This window comes from Carassius carassius, chromosome 36 (assembly GCF_963082965.1).
Source record: "Carassius carassius chromosome 36, fCarCar2.1, whole genome shotgun sequence".
NCBI lineage: Eukaryota > Metazoa > Chordata > Actinopteri > Cypriniformes > Cyprinidae > Carassius > Carassius carassius.
This window is the reverse complement of record NC_081790.1, coordinates 10,412,662-10,434,688: the sequence shown is the minus strand read 5'-3', so window position 1 is coordinate 10,434,688 and position 22,027 is coordinate 10,412,662. Positions and strand designations below refer to the sequence as shown.

The 22,027-nt window shown below is 39.1% G+C and overlaps 2 protein-coding genes across 4 annotated transcripts in view; one reads left to right on the top strand and one right to left on the bottom strand.

Annotated features, from left to right (window-relative positions):
• The window catches only part of LOC132117120 (guanine nucleotide exchange factor VAV2-like), a 239,989-nt gene that overhangs the window by 160,487 nt on the left and 57,475 nt on the right, over window positions 1-22,027 (bottom strand). The window lies entirely within an intron of this gene.
• On the top strand, window positions 14,944-19,572 carry LOC132116684 (uncharacterized). 3 transcript variants are annotated; one of them, XM_059525548.1, is made up of 11 exons: window positions 16,165-16,413; window positions 16,670-16,892; window positions 16,973-17,099; window positions 17,252-17,550; window positions 17,641-17,731; window positions 17,819-17,935; window positions 18,027-18,102; window positions 18,210-18,467; window positions 18,636-18,807; window positions 19,105-19,253; window positions 19,357-19,572. In XM_059525548.1, the coding sequence occupies exons 1-11, from the start codon at window positions 16,194-16,196 to the stop codon at window positions 19,539-19,541; spliced, it is 1,917 nt and encodes a 638-aa protein (XP_059381531.1). In that variant the 5' UTR covers window positions 16,165-16,193; the 3' UTR covers window positions 19,542-19,572. The 3 variants fall into 3 exon arrangements, with proteins under 3 accessions (XP_059381533.1, XP_059381531.1, XP_059381534.1); XM_059525551.1 differs by lacking the exon at window positions 16,670-16,892; XM_059525550.1 differs by lacking the exons at window positions 16,165-16,413; window positions 16,670-16,892; window positions 16,973-17,099 and adding an exon at window positions 14,944-15,568.

Genomic DNA, 22,027 nt, shown 5'->3' with positions numbered 1-22,027 from the left:
TTTAGTGCCCCAGAGCACTATCTAGACTCATCCGTCCAGATTCCCTTCAACTGAGTCAAGAGAATGAATGAATGCCCGACGGTCTGATCTGGTGGAAGACAGGGACACAAAAACAAAGGAAGTCAAAATCTTTTCTTATCACAATCTGACCTGATTTCCCATTTCTGTTAAACCTTGACCCAAAATTTCTGAATCATAAATCCATTTTTTTTTTAAAGTCTCTCAAGCATTTATAAAAAATAAAAATAAATGCATGTTTAAGCACCAGAGAGAGCGTTTTACTCCTGTTTCTGTTTGTTTTCTTATATACTCAGGTTGTTGCCAGGCTACACATCTGACTGCCTGAGAAGTCTGTTCAAATCAGTTCAATTCTCACAATGTAGAAATACAATGATCACACTCAGAGACTGTGAAACTAGGATGAATCTGTCTCGCCAGAGGATCTCAACTCTTTTTTTTTTTTTTCTTTTTTTTTTATTCAGCACTTTTGTTCTTTTGAAGCTTTTTGTTCTTTTAGCGTCTTACAGAACTTAAATTGATCCATGAACTGGAGAAGGGAGCAATATTAGGAAGTAGACAGTGCTGCATAAACCCTGTATGACTTTAGGGCTGTCCACTTTAGAACAACTTTAGATTAATTACAGATCAGCAACATAACATGCTCTATTATGGGTACCCAGCAAATCACAGAGAGGTATAGCTGTAGACACTGGGCAAAGGCCAGCTGAGTAATCAGAGGATTAAGTAGCCGGCAAACACATCAGACGCAAGGCAGATAAATGTGGAGAGAAGGGCTGCGGAGAATCACAGACTACAGCCGATCAATGGTGAGGTTATTTATGATGCTAGGGCGGGGTGCTGGAAGCCACATCCATTTTACGCAGTCCATTTCTCTCTTTGGGCTGTGGTTCCTCATATCTGTGATTTAGACCCTGCTGTAGGTTCTCATTCTTCTTCCAGAAGACATCTTGAACACATGCTAAGAAGCTAGGCTCGGTTTCTTGTGTTTTTTACTTGGGGAATGGATGCTTCTGTTTATACAAATGCAAAGTCACATTAGCAGTGGACACGCTTATTTGAAATTAGTAGCTACAAAGTAGCACGGCCAAATGTTTTTAACGGAGCAAGTGTTTTGTAAACATCATCTTTTACCTCCCTTGCTGTGCAGCCTGCTGCCTATTACACGCCTTAAAAATGCATAACCGAAGGGCACACATAAAGAGAAAGCATCACTCCACCGCATCTGTGCCATCAGCGACAGAAGCCTCTTTAGAAACAGCCAATCCAATTACAGCTGCAAAATCACTCTACATCCATGAAATGGTTTGAGTGGGCGTGTCAAGGTTTATTGTAAGCTAAAAATATAGATTATCTGTAATGACAGTAACAGACAACAATCAGTCCTTATTCTAGATTTACAAGATTAATGCTATGGTCTAAAATCTAGCAAGTTGCGCTAACAACTTCTTTGAAGCCTGTATTTATAATACATTATAAGGGTATGCTTAAGGCATTATAATGAATGCATAATGGATTATAAAAACCTTATAATATGTTCTGTTATCTCATGAATAGTCATAAGAGTTTTAATGTATTATAATATTTACTTATTTGTGGTTACAGCTTTTAGGAATATGATAAATTTATAACACACAATGAACACATTGCATCCACTTAAATTACAACAGATTATATTTCAAATAGATACATTTTATAAGTCTCATATCTTGCCATATTACTTATGTTACGTAAAGCAGACAAAGACCACTTATAAGTAATAATATAATTGTTTCTTAAACACCCATAAAATTAGATATCAGATCAGATGAATGTCTAATATGACACATTTTCTTTTAACTTTATATTGTAATATCAGTCTTTCAATATCATTATTATGATTATTTTGGTACCCTTTAGACAGCGGTTGATAAGTAACTCTGCAACTACAGGTGCATCTCAATAAATTTGAATGTCGTGGAAAAGTTAATTTCAGTAATTAAACTCAAATTGTGAAACTTGTGTATTAAATAAATTCAGTGCACACAGACTGAAGTAGTTTAAGTCTTTGGTTCTTTTAATTGTGATGACTTTTGTTCACATTTAACAAAAACCCACCAATTCACTCACAATCTCAACAAATCAGAATACCTCACAAGACCAATAAAAAAATAAATAAAATCTTTTTGTGAATTGTGGGCCTTCTGGAAATTATGTTCATTTACTGTACATGTACTCAATAGTTGGTAGGGGCTCCTTTTGCTTTAATTACAGCCGCAATTCGGTATGGCATGGAGGTGCTCAGTTTGTGGCACTTTGTGGTATGAAAGCCCAGGTTTCTTTGACAGTGGCCTTCAGCTCATCTGCATTTTTTGGTCTCTTGTTTCTCATTTTCCTACGTAGATTCTCTATGGGGTTCAGGTCTGGTGAGTTTGCTGGCCAGTCAAGCACACCAACTCTATTGTCATTTAACCAACTTTTGGTGCTTTTGGCAGAGTGTGCAGGTGCTAAATCCTGCTGGAAAATTAAATCAACATCTTCTAAACCTTGTCAGCAGAAGGAAGTATGAACTGCTCGAAAATTTCTTGGTAAACAGGTGCAGTGACTTTGGTTTTCAAAAAACAAAATGGAACCAACACCAGCAGATGACATTGCACCCCAAATCATCACAGACTGTGGAAACTTAACACTGGACTTGAAGCAACTTGGGCTATGAGCTTCTCCACTCTTCATCCAGACTCTAGGACCTTGGATTCCAAATGAAATACAAAACTTGCTCTCATCTGAAAAGAGGACTTTGGACCACTGGGCAACAGTCCAGTTGTTCTTCTTCTTAGCCCAGGTAAGACACCTCTGATGTTGTCTGTGGTTCCGGAGTGGCTTAACAAGATGAATACGACAACTGTAGCCAGTTGTGTGGTGGCTCTTGATTCCTTGACCCCAGCCTCAGTCCATTGCTTGTTAATTTAATGCTGTATATTGAGCAGCAAACAATGCAAAAGCCATATACGAGATACATAGGCTACACAAGGAAAAAATGCATGGTTGTTGGTCTGCGCCACATATCGTGCAGGTTTGAATTAGCAGAAGACGATCAATCGTTTCACACTCGGTATGAAAGAAACATTCGTCGGTGAATCGCTTCATTTTTTCCCATTGCGCTCAGTGTGAAACAGCCTTAAGTTGTCTTGAGTAGCTACTTTGAATGACCAAGGACCCCCCAAGAGGCCATATGACTGACAGGTACAGCAACCAATCATGTTTCATTTTGCGCTGCATAATGTTTAGGGGTGTGGAAATGTCCCCACAATAACAGACCAGTGCAACCAGTAAATCATTCATTCATGAATGTTTCACAACTTTCTAATGTCTTATAAAGAGTTTATGCCATCAACCTCATATACTTTTAAGAATCCAGTTTTTAGTCAATCTTGATGAATGCTCAATGTTGAACAAATGATGTAAACATGACAGCTTTCTTCATCAATCAGATAGCTTGGTGTTGTTTCCTGGCAGACCATCCTGTGGAATTCAATCAGTCAGAGTACGACTTAACTTCCAGTTAAGAGAGCCATGTGCATCAGACATTCAGCCAGCGGTCATTGGGCATGAAGTCTGAGGCTGAGACTAACTCATACGGCAGTACTTGCACCTTAAACGCCACACACAATTGCAACATTTTTATTGCATTTCTAACAAGAAATGTACTGCAAGTATAACTGCAACTAGATTTTTGTAACACAAATAAAAGCAGTAGTTCAGCAGAGCAATATGAGGAGTGCTTGACACCGCTCATGTCTGGTTCTGAGAGCAGCTGCTGGCTCTCAGCACTTAGCTGCCATTATCTCAGAGCTAGCTAATATCATTAACATAGAAAATGGCCTCTTAATCACTCAGTTGATTCCATGGCTTCTGTGCATGTCATCATTTAAATAATAATCTTCACACCCAGGCTAAGCCATCACTCAATCACCAGAGACAACATCTATACAACCTGACAAACTGCCTGTTTATAGATCAGACAAAAGCAAAACGAGAGCCATAGATGTGAACATTTACCCAGACAAAGTGAAGAACATACTAATTAATTTTGGACAGAGTCATTTTTTTATTGTAATCTTACAGAAATTGTTCACCCAAAAATGAAAATTATGTTGTACCAAAGCAACTTTTTATCTTTATGTATTCTAATGTGATCCATAAAGATGCATTGTAGCAAATTTTACCCATATTTTTTTGTTGTTGTTAACCTTCAGTCGCAGGGCTGAGCAATAAAACTATAACAGAAATTATCACAATATAATTTTCCTTGATAAAATGATAACATGAGTTTGATTGATTCTCGATATAGCGTTTACATGCCAAAAGTGGAACAAAACCACTCTACTCATTTGAACTGTGCCACACGGACCCTTTATTCAGCTCAAAGTTCAAATGGCAGTGCAGTGTGAGCTCAATAGAGCAGATGCGTTTACTCGCTGATAAGATTCAGTCACGTGATCACTAAACAGCGCTGTGATATCCAGTGTGAAGCACTTGAATTCAGCGAAGAACACAAATTACTTTAAACTAGATTTAAACTAGTTTAAAGCTAGAAGAAACAGTGCAATACAGTTAGAAGGCTTTTCAATATACAAATCGCCATTTGTAGATTACACCATGGTATTGTGGTAGAAATGTGGAATATTCATTTAATTTTACTATATTATTAGTGTAGACATGTATTAAATGTTTTTTAAAAAGTAATGGAATATAAATCACAGTATTTTTGTGTGTGTGTGTGATGAAGCTATAGCTTTTGTGCATTTATACTACATTATTTTCGACTAGTGTTGTCAAAACTGTCTATACTGCAATTTTAAAAAGTCCATTTCCCACTAACATTTGAGTGCTGTTGAGCGGATTATTAAACACCGCTGATTAGCCTTAGTGTTTACGCGCTCAACATATACTTGATTGGCTTCAATAATCATCGCTTCACACTCTTTACTGAGTGCTCACACAGAGGCACATAGGAGCGTTTGAACCGTCTATGTGCAGATATATTTGGGAGTGCTCGGTAAAGAGCATGAAGCAATGATCGTTGAAGCCAATCACAATCATATCTGTTGAGTGTGTTCAATAATCCGCTCAACAGTGCTTAAATGTTAGCGGGAAATGGACATTTTTAAAATTGCAGTACCGACTGGTACTGAAGTCAGTACTAGGGCTGTGATGCTGAGGAAATTTTCCCACCAGTTAATCGACGTATGACAACACCAGTAATACCGGTATGACCGTGGGGACACTCCCTCTTTTCCTCACTTTCCTTCGCTTTTAACCTGTTAACCAGACCCCCCACTATGGGACTCACAGCTGAAAGTGCTCTACCTAACTTAAAATTGCAACAGTTCCTTACTTCAGTGTGTTACACACATAATTTTGGTGTCTTTGGAAAGAAGACCCTTTGTGCTTTACTTTTTATCAACCAGATTTGATAATGCTCAAAAATATTAAAAGTTATAGTAGGGCTGCACGATAATGGTTAAACAGATAATCACGATTATTTTGATTAATATTATAATCACGGTTATTAATAACGATTATTCTATCCTGCTGGGAAAAAACTGCTAAAACCAGCCTAAACTTAGCTGGTTTAAGCTGGTCTCCCAGCTTGGTCAAGCTGGTTTTAGCTGGTTGTTCCAGCTGGTCTCCCAGCCTGCCCAGCTAAGGGAGTGGTCAAAACCCCTCTAAAACCAGCCTTCTGACCAGCTTTGGCCAGCAAAGACCGGGCTGAATGACCAACGAAAATCAGTCAGGCTGGGTTTAGCGTTTTTTTTTTGTTTGTTTGTTTTTGTCACATTTCATGCGCCTTTTAAACAACCTCCACTGACTATACACTGACTTAATTTAACCAATTACGATAATACAAAACTCATGGTTTTGGTTAGTGTTTTGTCATCTGTATTTACATTACATTTTCTAAGTGACAATTTGTTTGCAAAAGGGAAAAAGCCACTCAGTTCGCACAATAAATTTGCTCAAAGATCATTAATGCACACTGAAATCTAACATTGCCATGCCATTTTCAACATGAAAACTGGTAAAAACTTTAGAAACTATAAATATAAATTCCAACAATTCCAATTTATGTAAATTTTTCCCCATTGTATTGTCACAGGTAGGAAAAGCGCAATTATTCCTCAAACACAATAGATCCATTATTGAAACTCAGTGAAAGTTTGAAAGTTAGTCCAACGAAGCAATTACGTTGTAATATGGATCATAATTCCTTTGTTTACATTTCAGTTCTTCAGCGACAGAACTGTTTGTGTCCATTATGGAATAACTCACGCTAAGAAACTCAGTCTTGGTAGTAAAAAAAACAACATGGTTTGCAGCGTACAGTGTCACAAACAGAATGAGACAATCCACCGGAAAAAAGAATGAATGAAAGATAGACGAAAGATTGTTTATTTGAATTTTGGCGCTCCCCGTGACGCGCTCTGACACACCTGTCAGCTGATGGAGGCGGAACTTGTAGCGATCGCCCTTTTCGTCCTATCGTCGTTTCTTTTATTTTTCAACAGTTTTTATATATGTGAGAGTGTGTTTTATGTTGAATGTGAATGTATCTGCATGATTACCATCTGTTTGAGTGCAAATCAGCCCAAATCAGCTCGCTATTACTGTATGATCACGACTTTCAAAGTGAACGTGTCTATATGAATAGAGAGTGGATTATTTACTTTATGGCACATTTGTGTTATTACCATCTCTATAAGTGGCCATCAGCACATCAAGCACTTATTTGCATCGTAATTCATTGTAAATGCTGCGTTTCTAGCAGTCTCAGGATTTTCTGTAACTGGCAAACAAAGTTAAAAAATTTTTTTCTTGTTATTCTTATTTTTCTTACTCAAATATTCTTATTGTATTTTTCTAGTGCTCAAATAAATCACTTATATGATGTCTAAGTTTCTGTCTAGTGTTTTATAATTGAAAAAAAAAACTATGCAGTGGTATGTTTAATGACTAAATAGTTTGTAGAAGCCTTCAATACAGTTGGTAAATATTTATTTTTATATTTGGGGGGGGGGGGGGGGGGGGTGTAGACATAGTCTCATAAAAATATTTGCAGGAGTCTCATTTTTCATGACATCTTATTCAGATTTGAAATCGAAACTCATGAGACATGTGACTTTCAACCCATTACTTTTCTAGATTGTTCCAGTACTGATTTCATGTATTTTTATATCAAATAAAAAATATTTAAGTGTGGTAAAAAAAATTCAAGGCACTTCAGTGTCTATAACTTTTAATATTTTTGACCATTATCAAATCTGGTTGATAAAAAGCCCAAAGGGTCTTCTTTCCAAAGACACCAAAAACATGTTTGTAACACACTGAAGTAGGAAACTGCCAGAATTTTAAGTTAGGTAGAGCTGTGAGTACCATAATGGGGGGGGGGTCAGGTTAACAGGTTAAAGTATATTGGGGCCTTAATTGTTTTTTTTTTTTTTTGGCAATGTCACCCAGTATCCATTTATTTGTATGAAAAAAAAAAAATTCTGACGTCTTATCTTTTGTGATTCACAGAAAAGCTGTATAGGTTTGGCTTGAGTAAATGGAAAAAAAAAACTGGGCGACCTATTTCTTTAACTCTTTTGAAAATGAATCTCAGATTGTGTTTTAGGCAGGAATGCCTAAAACACTTCATTTAAAACACTGCAAAAATATATTCCCAATTGTGAAAAAAGGTTCCTAGAGGAAAGATAATCCATGTGTCTTCATATGATCCTAATGAATATTTCAATGAATATTTCAATGCAAACTCTCAAATCTAGAACATATATCCTAAAAACACTCTTTTAAGCATGAATTCAGGAACATGTGTGGGCAGCTCAACTTTGAAGCACTTGTAGAACAAGTTCTTGGACGTTCTTTTCAGTACTGAGTCATCTTGGCTCATTCAGTGGACACCATTTTAAAAGTGCATGTGTGACCCATTTACATTTCATCTATAAGCCAATAACTAATTACACAAAATAATAAATATATTTTTAATACTACACTATAATATTTATGATAATTATAGATTATATAATACAGCATATTATTATCGTTATTATTATTACGATCTGCTTATTTAGATTAAAAAAATTCATTACCCTCACTCAAAATAAAGGGTCCTACTTTCCTGTTTAAGACACACTTCCTGTTTACACATGCAGTGGAATTTGGTTTGAGAGATTTTTGGCAGCAGCCTCTGGAATTAACAGCAGGAGATAACAGCAGCAGAGGGAAACACTTCACAATAGGCTGGGCGGCCCTGCGACACCTCTTAGCAGTGCAGGTTTATCTTTTCTCTATGTGACAACAACAAACAATTTCTCCTAAAAAGCTGCCAAAAACAAAACCTATTGTCTCTCCTCCACTCATTTTCATTACGGCACAGTGTAATTTAATTAACTCTCGATAAATCTTTGACATTCTTCAGTAATAACAAGCAAATCCGACGAGTCTGGACCAAAGCCACATGCTGCAGCTGAAAGTGCTTGATGCTGGAAAGAAAATGAGTGTAGAAGAGAGAGAAGGCTTTGTCAGGGGGATATGGAAGAGAGGAGCATGAGCTAGCAGGATCAAAAAGGTGCTCCCTATCACTGATCTCACTTGAGAAAGACAGGAGATGGGGGGAGTAAGGATCACAGTCTTGCTTTGGATTCTGCTCACCGGATGCGTTCGTGCTTTCATCAGAAGGCAGCAGATCCAGCCAGGGGCTGGTGAGGAGGATCAGAGCTGCAGCCACACATACAGACCCAGACAGAGAGCCTGGATCCCGAGAGAAGAGTGTTTTGCTCTTCTAACACTGAAGCTCAATTAGGACAAGCAGCCAGACTAAAAGAGAATGTTTTAATGTGAAAGGCTGTGATGGTAGGGTTGGAAATGCTAATGATTCGAAGCCCTTAGGAGAACTAATGTTAAACTGAAGTGCAAATTCTGTAGGTGTGATCCTACAACAGATACGACTGACCACGCAGCACATGTTGAATCCAATCAAAGTGCCATACCTAAAATAGGCACCCCACCCTGCAAAAAACTTGCATCATGGTATCAAAACGCTTAAACTCAAAATTAGATGAGAAGAATATGCTAGCCTTGGTAAAGCAGATCGGTGTTGATCTTATGATGACTCTGAGGGCACATGCGTGCCGGGTAAGTCCAAGGGATTGTGCTTTGAGATGGTGCGTGTGAATTTATCTGCAATGAGAAGTCACACAGTCACTAGACAGAAAGAGCCGGCAGCACACTGGGGTGCCTTTAAAAAAGAAAGAGGAAGGGCATGGGGGGGAGGGGGGTTGTGAAAGATGTCACTCTAGATTTAGCCTAGTTTCCAACATGCCCATTAATTTCAAAGCAGATGGTTAAAAAAGCAGAGAAGAGGGAAAAAAAAGCTTTGCCTAAGCCAGAGTAAGCCAGAGCTGAAGCGCCAAACAAGCAAGCGCAAGCTTTATAGATGAAAAGAGAGAAAAAAATGTGATCAGTGCTGAATGGATTTTAGTTCTACAGATACAATTTAAAGCTAAATCATTTTATGATGACCACAAGCAAGGTTACATTGTTACTGATCAGTAGAGATTACATGTTACCAGTTTGGAATTAAATCAAGTAATTGCATGAATTAATTAAATTTGTTATGTATTTTTACAGCTTACTAATAGGTCTGATTACAGGGAATGGAGGTTCATGGAAGGAACCTCACAGGCCAGAAAGGAAAAGAAAGGGAAGAGTAAGAGGATGAAAGGGGAAAATAGAAGAATACTGGCACACTTCAACCAGTCCAAACATGCCAAGTGTGCTTCCCTGGTACTATGACATTCGAGATGAAGGAAATCTTATACCATCTACACATCCTTTAACTCGTAACAGCAGAAAGGTTTTTAAAATCTGCTGAGCGTTTCCACTTTATGTGTTTTGTCATTGCCTAAATGCAGCTCACTTTATGCCACAACTTGTGCATTTCAGGCTGCCTCTCAGGGATTGTTGGGAATGATCCTGATGAGACAAAATGCTGAACAAAACAGCAAACAACCTTTCAAGTTTTAGCCAAATTGAAGGGAACAGTTACCATTTTCAAGTCTGTTTCTTACACATTGGGGTACTTAAAGGGTTAATTCATCCAAAAACGAAAAATCTGTCATCATTAAACCTTACGTTCATCCAAAACTGTATGACTTACTTTCTTCTGTGGAAGACAAAGGAAGGCATTTGGCAGAATGTTCAGAAAGTTTTTAAGCCTAGTGGTTAGAGAGTTTGACTCTTAACCCTAGGGTTGTGGGTTCGAGTCTCAGGCAGGCAATACCATGACTTAGGTGCCCTTGAGCAAGGCACTGAACCCCCAACTGCTCCCCGGGTGCCGCAGCATAAATGGCTGCCCATTGCTCCAGGTGTGTGTTCACAGTGTGTGTGTGTTCACTGCTGTGTGTGCGCGCACTTTTAAATGCAGAGCACGAATTCTGAGTATGGGTCACCATACTTGGCTGTATGTCACGTCACTTTCAAAAATGACAAAAAAGGGAAAAGGGTGTTATATTCAAAGTCTTCTGAAGCTAAACAACAAAGAAAGGAGCTGACCAAAATTGAAGCAAGAATTTATTAGCTGAAAATCTCAACAATCCACAGACCTCTTCCTATATTTTTTCAGCCTGAACTTGTTGAGAATCTTCAAACAAAGCAAACACATCACATCACCACCAATAAAATCACTGCATGGTGCAGCATTATCCAGACTCTTGGATGATCTAATCTTGTATACCTCTATATCCATTCCTCACCCTTCAGAACTGACAGTAAACTATGAAGGATTCACACCCTGAGGTATTGCTATTGCAAGGAAACTCCATCCATTTAAGACCAAACAATATAGCTGACAGCAAATACAGTTTTGTTTCTCTTTAAATTATCAAACAAAAAAAATAGGTTTCTCTCCCTGCCATCTAGCAAGTTAAAGGAACTGGAATCGCTCATCATATAATTGACCTGTTTTATTGCAGTGTATGTGGGAATGCCCCGAGAGAGCCTATAAATACTCTGGGCTGAGCTGGAAAACTCACCTCCACTGGTTTGCGGTCTTTACTCTGAGGTGAAATATAAATACTGTGTGATATTTATCTGCATTTTGCATGACTCACAAAACATCTGATGATTTACCACGTGTCACCATGGTAATAAGACACTTCTAAGTCTTAACCAAACAAAGGGCTGTGATTTTTTATGGCTGTCCCCATCTAATGACATCATCCAAGCCTACATGGCACAAAACAAATCTTATCTTCAGGCATGAAGGGATTTTTTTTACCATTGCTATATCATTTATCTATACACTGACACAATGAAAATAGCTGCACTTCCTACTTTGAACAAAATGTGCAGCGTTTTCATACTTTCCTTTGCTCCACGCTACAAATAGTCCAAAACTGGCACCTTGCTGACTTGCAATTATATTAGCACTAAGAGTCCATCAAATGGATCACTATCTGATAGGGATGCACCGAATGTTCAGCAACCAAAATTATTCAGCCGAACACTGAAAGAGCTTTTGTTGCTATTTTTGGCCAAATAATTTTGGTTACTGAACATTCCGTGCATCCCAACTATCTGAACTATTCCACCAGGCCCTGCCAAACTCTTAATACAACAACCAACCCACACCTTGCGCTGCTTATTCAAATCTCAGCACTATACACACTTGAAATGGGTCCATGGCATTGCTAGGTGACAAGAGCATAGACAACCCCTCTGAAGTGTCCTGACATTTAAAGGACATGAATAATACAGTGAGTGACTTTCTGTAAAGCTGAATACCATTTCAAAGGCTATCCAAGTGACTTTTTGCTGGTCTGCATTTCAAAGAGACAGAAACGGCAGCAGAGGCTGTATTATATGGCCATTAATATAGAGATAATTATGTGGACTCAGATGGGGGGTAACGGCTATGAGCAGAATGCCCATCAATCCATCTGTCATGTCTGTACAATCAATTAATTCATAGTGGTGCCGGACGTGAACATACATATAGAAGCACTTCCAAGCAACTAAAACATCATATTTCCTTTCATTAGAGAATAACCTGCAGTAGCACTGATGTCATAGCCTTGCAAGGGCTTGAATTATAATTATTGTCTATGCAAACATTAGTAATTGTTATGATGCAGAAGAATTAGTTATTTAAATGAACAAATAACATGTTTTGCAAAGCAAGACTAAATGAAATGCAAAAACATTTGTCTCAAGGTCTGTGCATTCAGCTGGGGTCAGAAAAAATTTGATTAGTAAAGATGCATGTAAAAAGATAAAGACATAACTATAACTTATTAATATACATGACATAACTATCTAATTAGAGTTTGACAAGTGGAAAACATTCCTCTCAATCCATTTATTGCTCACAGTGATCTGAATAATCACACAAAGGCACCATACTGTTATATAACATTAACCATCAAAAAAAGAAAAAAGCAGCAATCAGGAGCAGAATGGGAAGGCATCTATCATTAAATATAATTTGCCACCCATATCTATGCTTCTCATGAGCAGAGGGTGAAGATAATTGATGCAGTAGTCAGTTTTTGTTGGGTTTTTGGCATCTGAGCATGCTTCATTTACCGTCCAATAACAGATAGTTAAGCTCTTATTGTACTTGTTAATTAAGTACATTTTTCTAGATTAATTGCTATTCGTGTGGCAAGCCAAAAAATGAGATGGGGGGGGGGGTGACCACTGAATCTCACTGCAACTATTCATCATAACCACTCATGCCGGTGAATATTGCACTAATGAGGCAGGGAGGGAACATGCTGGGATCTGAGGGAGACAATGGCTGATGTGCAACACTACGGGGAAAGGAAATGGGAAATTCTGTGTATTCCAGTGCTGACATTCCAGGTTGCATCCCAAAAGTGTACCGTTCAATTAGCACTTTAGAAGCAAATTTGGGAAGCTGTGTTGTGGTTTTCTCATTAGAGGCGTGTGAGGTTCAATGCCTGGTGTGTGAAGTTATGTGAATTAAAAAGGAAGTGTGGGGGAACAGCCCAGACTTTGAAAGAGAAAAATCTATTCTGTATCCTGTACTGATGTATTGACTGGCAGGTGAAGGGTGAGGGAGTGAGTGAAAGAAAGTGATCTAGTGACAGCTGTATTCATTTCAGCTCATTACAGTGCTAAACTGATAGCAGTCCAGAGCAGTCAATGTGTTCACGGGAAACACGCGGACAGCATTAGAGGCAGCTAATTACTAAAATATTAGCTCGGCAACCATGAAGTTAAAAGGCACAGTCATTTAAGACAGGAGACATTCGCTACACTTTAAAACTTGGCCATTTTAATGTTTAATATGTGAAAATCTGCAGCGTGAGGTTTAAGTAGGTCACAAATGAGATCTCATCATTTTTGCCATTAATATGACAGTCTGATAGAAAAATACTCTCCAAGATAGATATATATTGAAAGATAGATAGATAGACAGATACATAGATAATAGGGTTGGGTACTGTTAACTTTTTAACCAGTACCTGAAAATTGCTAACCTTGTTTCGGTACTTTACCCTCTGTGTAATTAAAAAAACATTTATTTCAGTGAAAAAAAAAATTCACAACAGGGACTAGGGCTACATGATATGTAGTTTAAGCATCGATATCGATACAGGATGTGCGATGTTTAGTATACAGACCATTATGTTTATACTAGTGATGCACCGAAATGAAAATTCTGCGCCGAAACCGAAAATTTAGGATGCACTTGGCCGAAAACCGAAACTGAAGCCGAAAATGGCTTCTTTTAAAAACGTATATATATATTGCTTGGATTTAATGGATCTGAATTGAAAAATCACAATATAATAATCAAACTTTTATTAACAGTTACATAACAAAACATAAAATATTTTTTACAATAAATATAGATAATAATTATTCTTCAAGTTTTATGTTCCATCAAATAAAATAGTTTTTTAAAAATTGTGCAAAAAAATCCACAATTTTGGAGATTTTTGCAGAACAAATGTTACATATTGCAACTTTGGTGTCCTCTCGTATAGGGCTGTCACTTTTGTGAAAAAAAAAAATCCTGTTCGATTTTTGAGACATAGGCAAAGTGTTCATTGAATCGTTAGTAAATTGCCTATATTTGGCGTTGATCCGTTTTTCAACGCCAAATATAGGCAAATCCACCGACAACTAAACAGGCATTAGGGCGAACGTAAAGAGGGCGCTTGAGACGCGCACAAGTCAGCAATGTGGACTGCCATAACATCAATGAAAAACATTACTGAAGGCTACATTGATATTATGCACTAATAGGCTCTGTGTGTGTGTGTGTGTGTCAGAACCTGCAGTTGCTGTGTGACGCGCGTTCGCTGCGAGCGTATAGTGACGAGCTGGACGCGCTCCGAGAGAAGGCCGTTAAAATCGATTCCCTGTTTTCGTTTTCGAAACTTGTGTTGGTTGGTCCGATCGATTGTGCAGCTTTTGTGACAAGCTTTTTTTGATTGTGACAGCCCTTTGACATGCTTAATCTTTGATAGGCAGACGCGTGATAACAGCCCGACCGTGAGTGAAACCTAAGCGCTTGCTCACGGATGGGAGGGGCGGGTGACATTCATTTTCGGTTTATGTTTTCGGCTGTTTTTTTTTATTTCGGCCCGAAACCGATAATGCCATTTCGGCCGAAAATTTTCGGCGGCCGAAATTTCGGTGCACCCCTAGTTTATACTGATCGTTTTTTTGCACACACAGACACCATGTCACCGGACGCAACGTCTGTTGTGTCGTGCCACCCTGCACCGCACAAGTCTGTCTATACTGAATGCGACATAGCAACTTTTTGCATTTTAAAGGCCATCTTTCAATATAATTTTATAACTTAATTTATACAGAATATTGTATGAAAATGTAAATTTAAAAAGACGTACATAAGAATACATATGTTTTACAACACCCACGGGCAGAAATTAAGGAAAAAAAGTGCCTATTCTAAGCTACGCGCCAAAAAACCGCCTTTTCCCAGAGAACGCGTCATATGACGTAACGACAGGCAAACATAGGCGCTGCAGCCCTGGTTCTCAGTGTGGGTTTACGTAGTCTGAGAGGTGGAAACAGAAAATAGAGATTGTCGTTATCGTTATTATAGTTATAGTAGGTTTGAGTTGTCACAATGGTGAATTCTTGTGTTTGTTTTGGATGCAACAACTCCAACTTGTCTGGCCATCGGGTCCACCGATTTCCAAACAAGAAACACAAAGATTTCCGTGCTTGGATACGTTTCGTCCAGGCAAAGAGAAGCAATTTCGCTGCCTCCTCGTTGACTAGACACACGGTGGTATGTGAAAAACACTTCACACCGGACAGCTACAACCAAGGAGATCTTATGGAATTTCGCATGGGATTTCGACGAAAAGAGTGGGTTAGGCTGGCAAATGGAGCTGTGCCATCGGTGCATGCAAGTCCACCTGCAAAATCTGGCGGGAGTGAAGAGTCTAACGTTAATGTTAGCACTAGCAGAGAATCTGCGCGTCGAAAACGGGAGCTTTGCACAGTAAGTCTTATAATACCATAAACAAATTGTTGCATCGAAATGTAGCTCTGCATGTAATCTCTGCAAATGTATTTTTCTTGACGTTATAATGGATTAGTCTTGGCATGGCACGAAAGCCCGCCTAGCTGCCGTCAGCTTACTCTTGTTACACCCCGTGAGGCTGCACATGAGCCTCCTGCCACTTATTTTATTGAGCTATTAAGACAGGGTTCCAGAAAATTTAATTTTTTTTAATTACAATTTTATGTGGTCGCATTCGCATATTACTACTCGGTTAAATTCACGCATGAATTTTCCTGCATTTAACTTGTTTTAGCGCCCGCCAAATTGATTTTTTTGTCCCGCCAAAGTCTTATTTGATCGGTGAGTAATGTAGATGAAACGCTGCCCTTGTGACAGGGCGCATGTTTGACTGAAAGAAAGAGCGCGCACTTTTCACCGTCTCCAAAACGCATCCAAGTAATTCTTTACAATATTAGTTTTCTTAGTTAAATCGGATTTGCCTTGGTTTTCTTTGACTAATCGAAGCTGGTATCAACAAGGCACATGCAAGGGAATGCAGCTCGGGACTAACGTACTTTAAAAAGATTTTGAAAAGATTAACAGTCTTTTAAATAATGCATGAATGGGGATTTTCATGAAAGGACTACATTTTTTAGAGTTCAAAGTTGTGATCTCGGTCTGTTTTCAGATTATGGGGGAGAGTGCTGCCAGCAAAGACGGGGCGGGTGCAACTGCCACTTCAGATCCTGATGGAGATGGAGACATCTCTACAATGGACCCTGAGCCAGAACTGGTCCATCGTGGATCACAGTGCAACATAAGATGTTTACATCGTTCATTAGGTAGTTAGCTTATATATCTAGCATTCAACATACATGCCATAAACAATCACAAATAAGGATTACGTCAAAAAATTTCATGATCTCCATGGTTACTATTTTGTCATTTCCACTTTTCAGACAGTAAACATTAAAAATTAAGAACTTCATAATGTTAGAAAAATACATTTTTCCTGGGTTGCATTAGATAGTGCATGTGTTGTTACCAATGAATGTACAATTGGTGAACAATTATTAAGATGAATCTCTTTCATCTAAGGTGTTCAGGTAAAGCCTCAGATGGTGGATGTGGGGACTCAAACCGAAAGGTTTGAGCATCGCAGATCAACTCCACTGGCCAGTCCTGAACAAAGTGATGATGAATGGTCATTTTCTGATATTGTCAACCATTCTGGTGATATGTCATGGAGTCCAGGGGAGGAGATGTTGAGAGAGTCCTCTGAGGAGGAACCAGAAGAGCTGGAATCTCTCAGTGACCCAAAGTAAAAACCTTTTTATTAATGGAAACTGTTTCTGATGTCATAGTCAGAATTAATGAGTGTTTTCCTTTTCTTGTTTTCAGTGCTGTTGACAAGTTCATTGTTTGCCAGAGGCAGTTGCTGTCCTTGTTCACAGTTTGCCCTGCATGCTGTGGGGAAACCCAGGGACGCATAATGCACCCGGAAGGAACTTTCATAAAAGTCAAGCAGGTAATGTCTTAATTGTCAACTGTCTATGAGGAGCTGAATTATAGTCTGTGAATGTACAGTATGTATATTCATTATTTGTGTCTTAACTATACAGGTTTTTTACTGGCTCATCTTAAAGCTGCTTGAGTATTGAATCTTCTATCATCTTTCAGGCCTGCGGAACTTGTGGCTATGAGCGTTACTGGCAAAACCAAGAGAAGGTGCATCGAAACATGCCTGCCTGCAACCTTTTACTCAGCGGTGCCATCCACTTCTCAGGTTGCATGGCTACTCAGACAATCAGGATGCTGAAGCTGTTTGGACTGCAGTGCATAAGTCCCGGCACTTTTTTCCGCCATCAGCGCTATTACACTATCCCTACCATCGTGCAGGCCTGGAGGAATGAGCAGAGTGGGATCATCAGGGAGTTGAAGGAGACTGGGGGTGGATTGATCCTGTCTGGTGACTGCAGGTAGAATGGTCCAGCTCACGTCACTGATGTAGAACAGGTCAATGTGTTTTTGCATTAACCTATAAATGTAACTGTTTTTGACGTTCTTAGATCAGATTCTCCTGGACACTGTGCCAAGTATGGTAGCTACTCCTTGATTGAGGATCGAATTAACAAAGTTTTGGATGTTCAGCTTGTCCAAGTAAGTTGATGTCACACAGAAATCTTGTGTCTGATTTAGTTACTCATATTACAGTTACTGTTCAGTAATAATCAGTTGGTTTTACAGAGCTCAGAAGTCCCAAGCAGCTCTTGGTGTGAGCTAGGGGGTCTAAAGCGGAGTATGCAGTTCCTGATGGACCAAGACATGCAAGTGTCTGCTCTGATAACAGACAGAAATCGGCAGGTAATGATGCTAGGAGAGATCTAAAGCTGAACAGCATTGACAGGCACAGTATCACTCAAAATCAATTCTATAAAATCAATTTGTGTTTTAGGTGGCCAAGTGGGTACGTGAGAAAATGTGTTCAGAAGGAACAAAGCATTTCTTTGACGTCTGGCATATTGGGAAAAGTATGTATTGTGATGCTGGTAGTTCTATATAACAGACTTGTTTTTGTAGTTAAATTCACTTTCCTAATAATTAATTTGCTCTGCTCTGTTTGTCTGCTCTGGAACAGGTGTACAGAAAGCACTGGATGCTGCTGCAAAAGAGAGGGACTGTGAGGATCTGAAGCTGTGGAGGCCTGCCATTATCAACCATCTCTATTGGACCGCAGCTTCCACCCCTACAGGAGATCCAGATGAGATGCAGGCAAAATGGCAGAGTATGATAAATCATGTACAGAACATACATGAACACAGCTCTCCAGCATTTACCAGCTGCGCACATCCACCGTTGGAAGGAGAGGCAAGAAACAAGGAGTGGCTGGAACCAGGTACAACATAATAGCCTATGTTAAAAGATGTCAAATGTTTTGAGGCTAAACTTTTTTCAGTGCTTGTAAATTTTAGTTTGGTTTTATCAATACGTAACCCCATGTGTACTAATAATTACTTGTGTTATGAAATGCGAGAGATTATATGACAGAATACGTTTTATTCAGGATCACCAGCAGCCACTAAACTGGAGAGTGTAGCTGCCAGGAAAGCACTGGTAAAGGATATTCGACAATTGTCACCTCAGCATCAGACATTCTCCCTGGAGGCCTACCATTCCCTTATTCTGCACTTTGCTCCCAAACACACTGGCTTTTCTTTTCTTGGGATGTACAGCAGGTAGTGTTATCACTTAAAAGTATCGATACTAATAAAATTAGTTTTTTTTTTTTTTTTCAATTTCAGGAAATTATGACAGAATGAATATGGCTAAAAACTAATGCAGTCTTGTATAGCAGACCAAAATGTTATAGATTGATAACAGCATTACATATTGTTTGCAAAAAAATAATTGCAAAGATGAGTCATTGTCTTATACCCATTTGAACTGAAAACATTAATGTCATATTTCTGTTGCATTTCACTGCATTGGGTTAGCTTTGGAGACCTAATGTTTTATCTACTTATCTCGTACAGACTTCTCTTGGCAGCCCTACATTTCAATAGTAATGGCAACAGAGATGTAGCGCGTACTAGTGAGGGTGAGGTACGCTACGCTGTTCGCTACCCACGGTTTCGGAAAGGTGGCTGGGTAGTCCACCCCATCAAGGAGAAACCATCTTACGGTTAGTAGTTTCACTTAGTTTTTCAATATCTTTTTTGTGTGAATCTATCTTTATGCGAGTCATCCATGTTACTAAATGTTTTCTAAACATTTCTCTCCTCAAGGATACGCAACAAATCTTATGGTCTCTCTGGTAGAGGAATACTGCAAGTCACCACAGGCCCTACAAGAAAGCAGTGCCGTCTTGTCCTCTGCTGCACCGCCCCCCCTCACCTCTTCCGTCCAGAAGGTTGCCAAGGATGAGGCAGTCAGCCTCCATCTCGCACGACACTCACGTTTTAACATGTAATAAAAGATCAATTGTACCAGTACAGTTTGTTTCACTATGTATTTATTAATCGTCTTCCAAGCGGGGCCACTGGAAACCTTTGTATGTTTGTCCCTCCTCTGCAAACTGCCTCCTTATTGCTGACACAACACATGAAGGTATGGCTTTCCTAATGTTCCTGCCTATTATTCCGTACGCCCAGCGGACAACCTGCCTGTATGCTGTGTATCGGAACTGCCTGTGGTGTAGATTGGGACATAATTACATTTTGATCATACCATGTTTTCATAGTAAACAATTCCAATGGTAAATATTGCATGTCCTGTTGGCTGATATTCTACTGTACTACACAACACCAAAGTTGTTTTTATAGGAAGTATATGGAAACCACTGAGTTTAAAAACCTGCTTAACAGGATTTACTATTTTGGTGTAGAAAAGCTGTTTCTTTGAATTGCAGTGTGAAATAATTGTTGCTCAAAACCTACTCTGGTCTGCTGGCTTGAAGAGGGCCATGCTCCTGTCTGAAGTTCATGTATGCTATCTGCAGCACAAAAGGATTCAGACAGGATGCTTCAAACCCTGGATGGAGTGTGAGGCAGGTAATGTCTTCTGGGGGATCTAGGTTTTGGACAAGGGACCAATAGGCGTCGACCTCCCTACAGCACACACTCTCCACTGCTGATGGCATAGCCTCACATCTACCACACAAGCACCTGTTAAACAAATGTGCTAAGATAAACTCACTCTCCTTCCCTCCTTGTAGCTCTAATGGTTGGTGTAAGACCTTGTAAGAAACGACATGTAGACTACTTCCTAAAACTTGGGTAAATATGCACTGTAAAAAGACACACCCCCTGTACAGTATAGGCTGTCAATTAGATGCATTTATCTGCATGCCTTACAACCAGTATCCCTTCACATGACAATAAAAGATCCTTGTTACAATGACTGTATTTACATGAACAGCATATTCCCGTCCTAGCCGGAAGACTAACCGCTTTCATACACGTACTCCACAGTACATGTGAGCTCATTTACATAATGTCCATCGGAAATACTAAGGTGAGTAGTATAACAGCCGACTAAGTTCGGAATTCCAGCTGTCCGGTTATGTTGTTTAGATATACGGCCCAAACCCTTGACATCTGCAGAAGCAGAACATGCGGACACCTAGGTCTAAAAGCAGTTACTGATTAAAAATCAGTTAGCAATTTCTACAAAATTTCACATTAAACTGTGTTGAATAGAAATGCACAGAATTTCTATCCCTATCCAGACTAGCTGACCGTCACATATGTAAGCTATAGCCTACATCCTACAACATTCATTTAAAATCTGGGATCTAAATTAATTATTTTAAGACACATGTTGCTGGCATAAATGGTGACAATCTACATGGATGCTTGAAAAACAACAAAGTCGACAGCAATATTGCTAAATATGATTTATTAAAAATACTGCAATGTGTTAAACATGGAGACGTTAGCCACAATTGGCTTTAGCCTGTGGTCACTCACCAAGACACCTGCCCAATTCTCAACCGATTCTCCTCACACCACAACTCTCTCTCTCCTCTGTCCATTTACCCTTCCCCTTAACTCTGCCTGACCCCTCTCTCGCCTAGGCGGCTCGTAATTATACGGCAATGGCCCATCGTAAGAGTTGACATTTATCCCTACTGCAACCTCTTCACTGTCTGACTCCATTACGAAGAGACGATGTTTACCGGCCGTTGCGTCACTTCCGATCAGAGCGTTTTCACAACGGAAGTAATTTTACTCACAATTTCTTTTAAAAAACTGTTTTAATGCACATTTATGATTAATTTCTTCACGCAAGTCGAATTCCTACACTATTTATCTACACGTTCATTCACAGGGATCTTCAACTTGAAAGATAGGCTTTAATATTCAAAAAAGACACTAGTTCATATTGCAATTCGAATGAAGTGGCAGACCTACTTTTGATTTATTTGTTGTTCCGCAATATAGAGTAAATTAAGTTTATATAAATGGACTCCGGGACCCAATCCTCATTTTTGCAGAAACCATATGGGCCTAGAAATGTAACCACACTTCAGAACATTTCGGCTTTCCCTGTTTTTTGTTTGAACGAGTTTCAGGGGTGACATCAAGTCACAGCGTCTCTCGTTCTCTCTCTATTTTTTTTTTTTTTGGCAGGGCCAGCGAAAATGTTGCCAGGTCAAGTAAAAATTTTAAACCACTGGCCTGACTGGGCCAGTAGAAAAAATCTTTAGCATTGATCCCTGTTGCAAATTGTGGCCAAAAAACAAAGCTGTACCATGTAAACATGAGTAAGTTCATTTAGCATGTGGAAACATCTAAAATGCAAAGTTTTCTTGAACAGCTACCCAAGAAATTTATATTTGTCAAGTTCAGTTATGTACAGTTATAAGCTTTACAATGCAGATTTGGGAGTTGCTTACTGCTGCTTTGGGCTTCAAGCAGAGCACGGTAACAATATGTGCTTTCCTCCTTCTCTGAG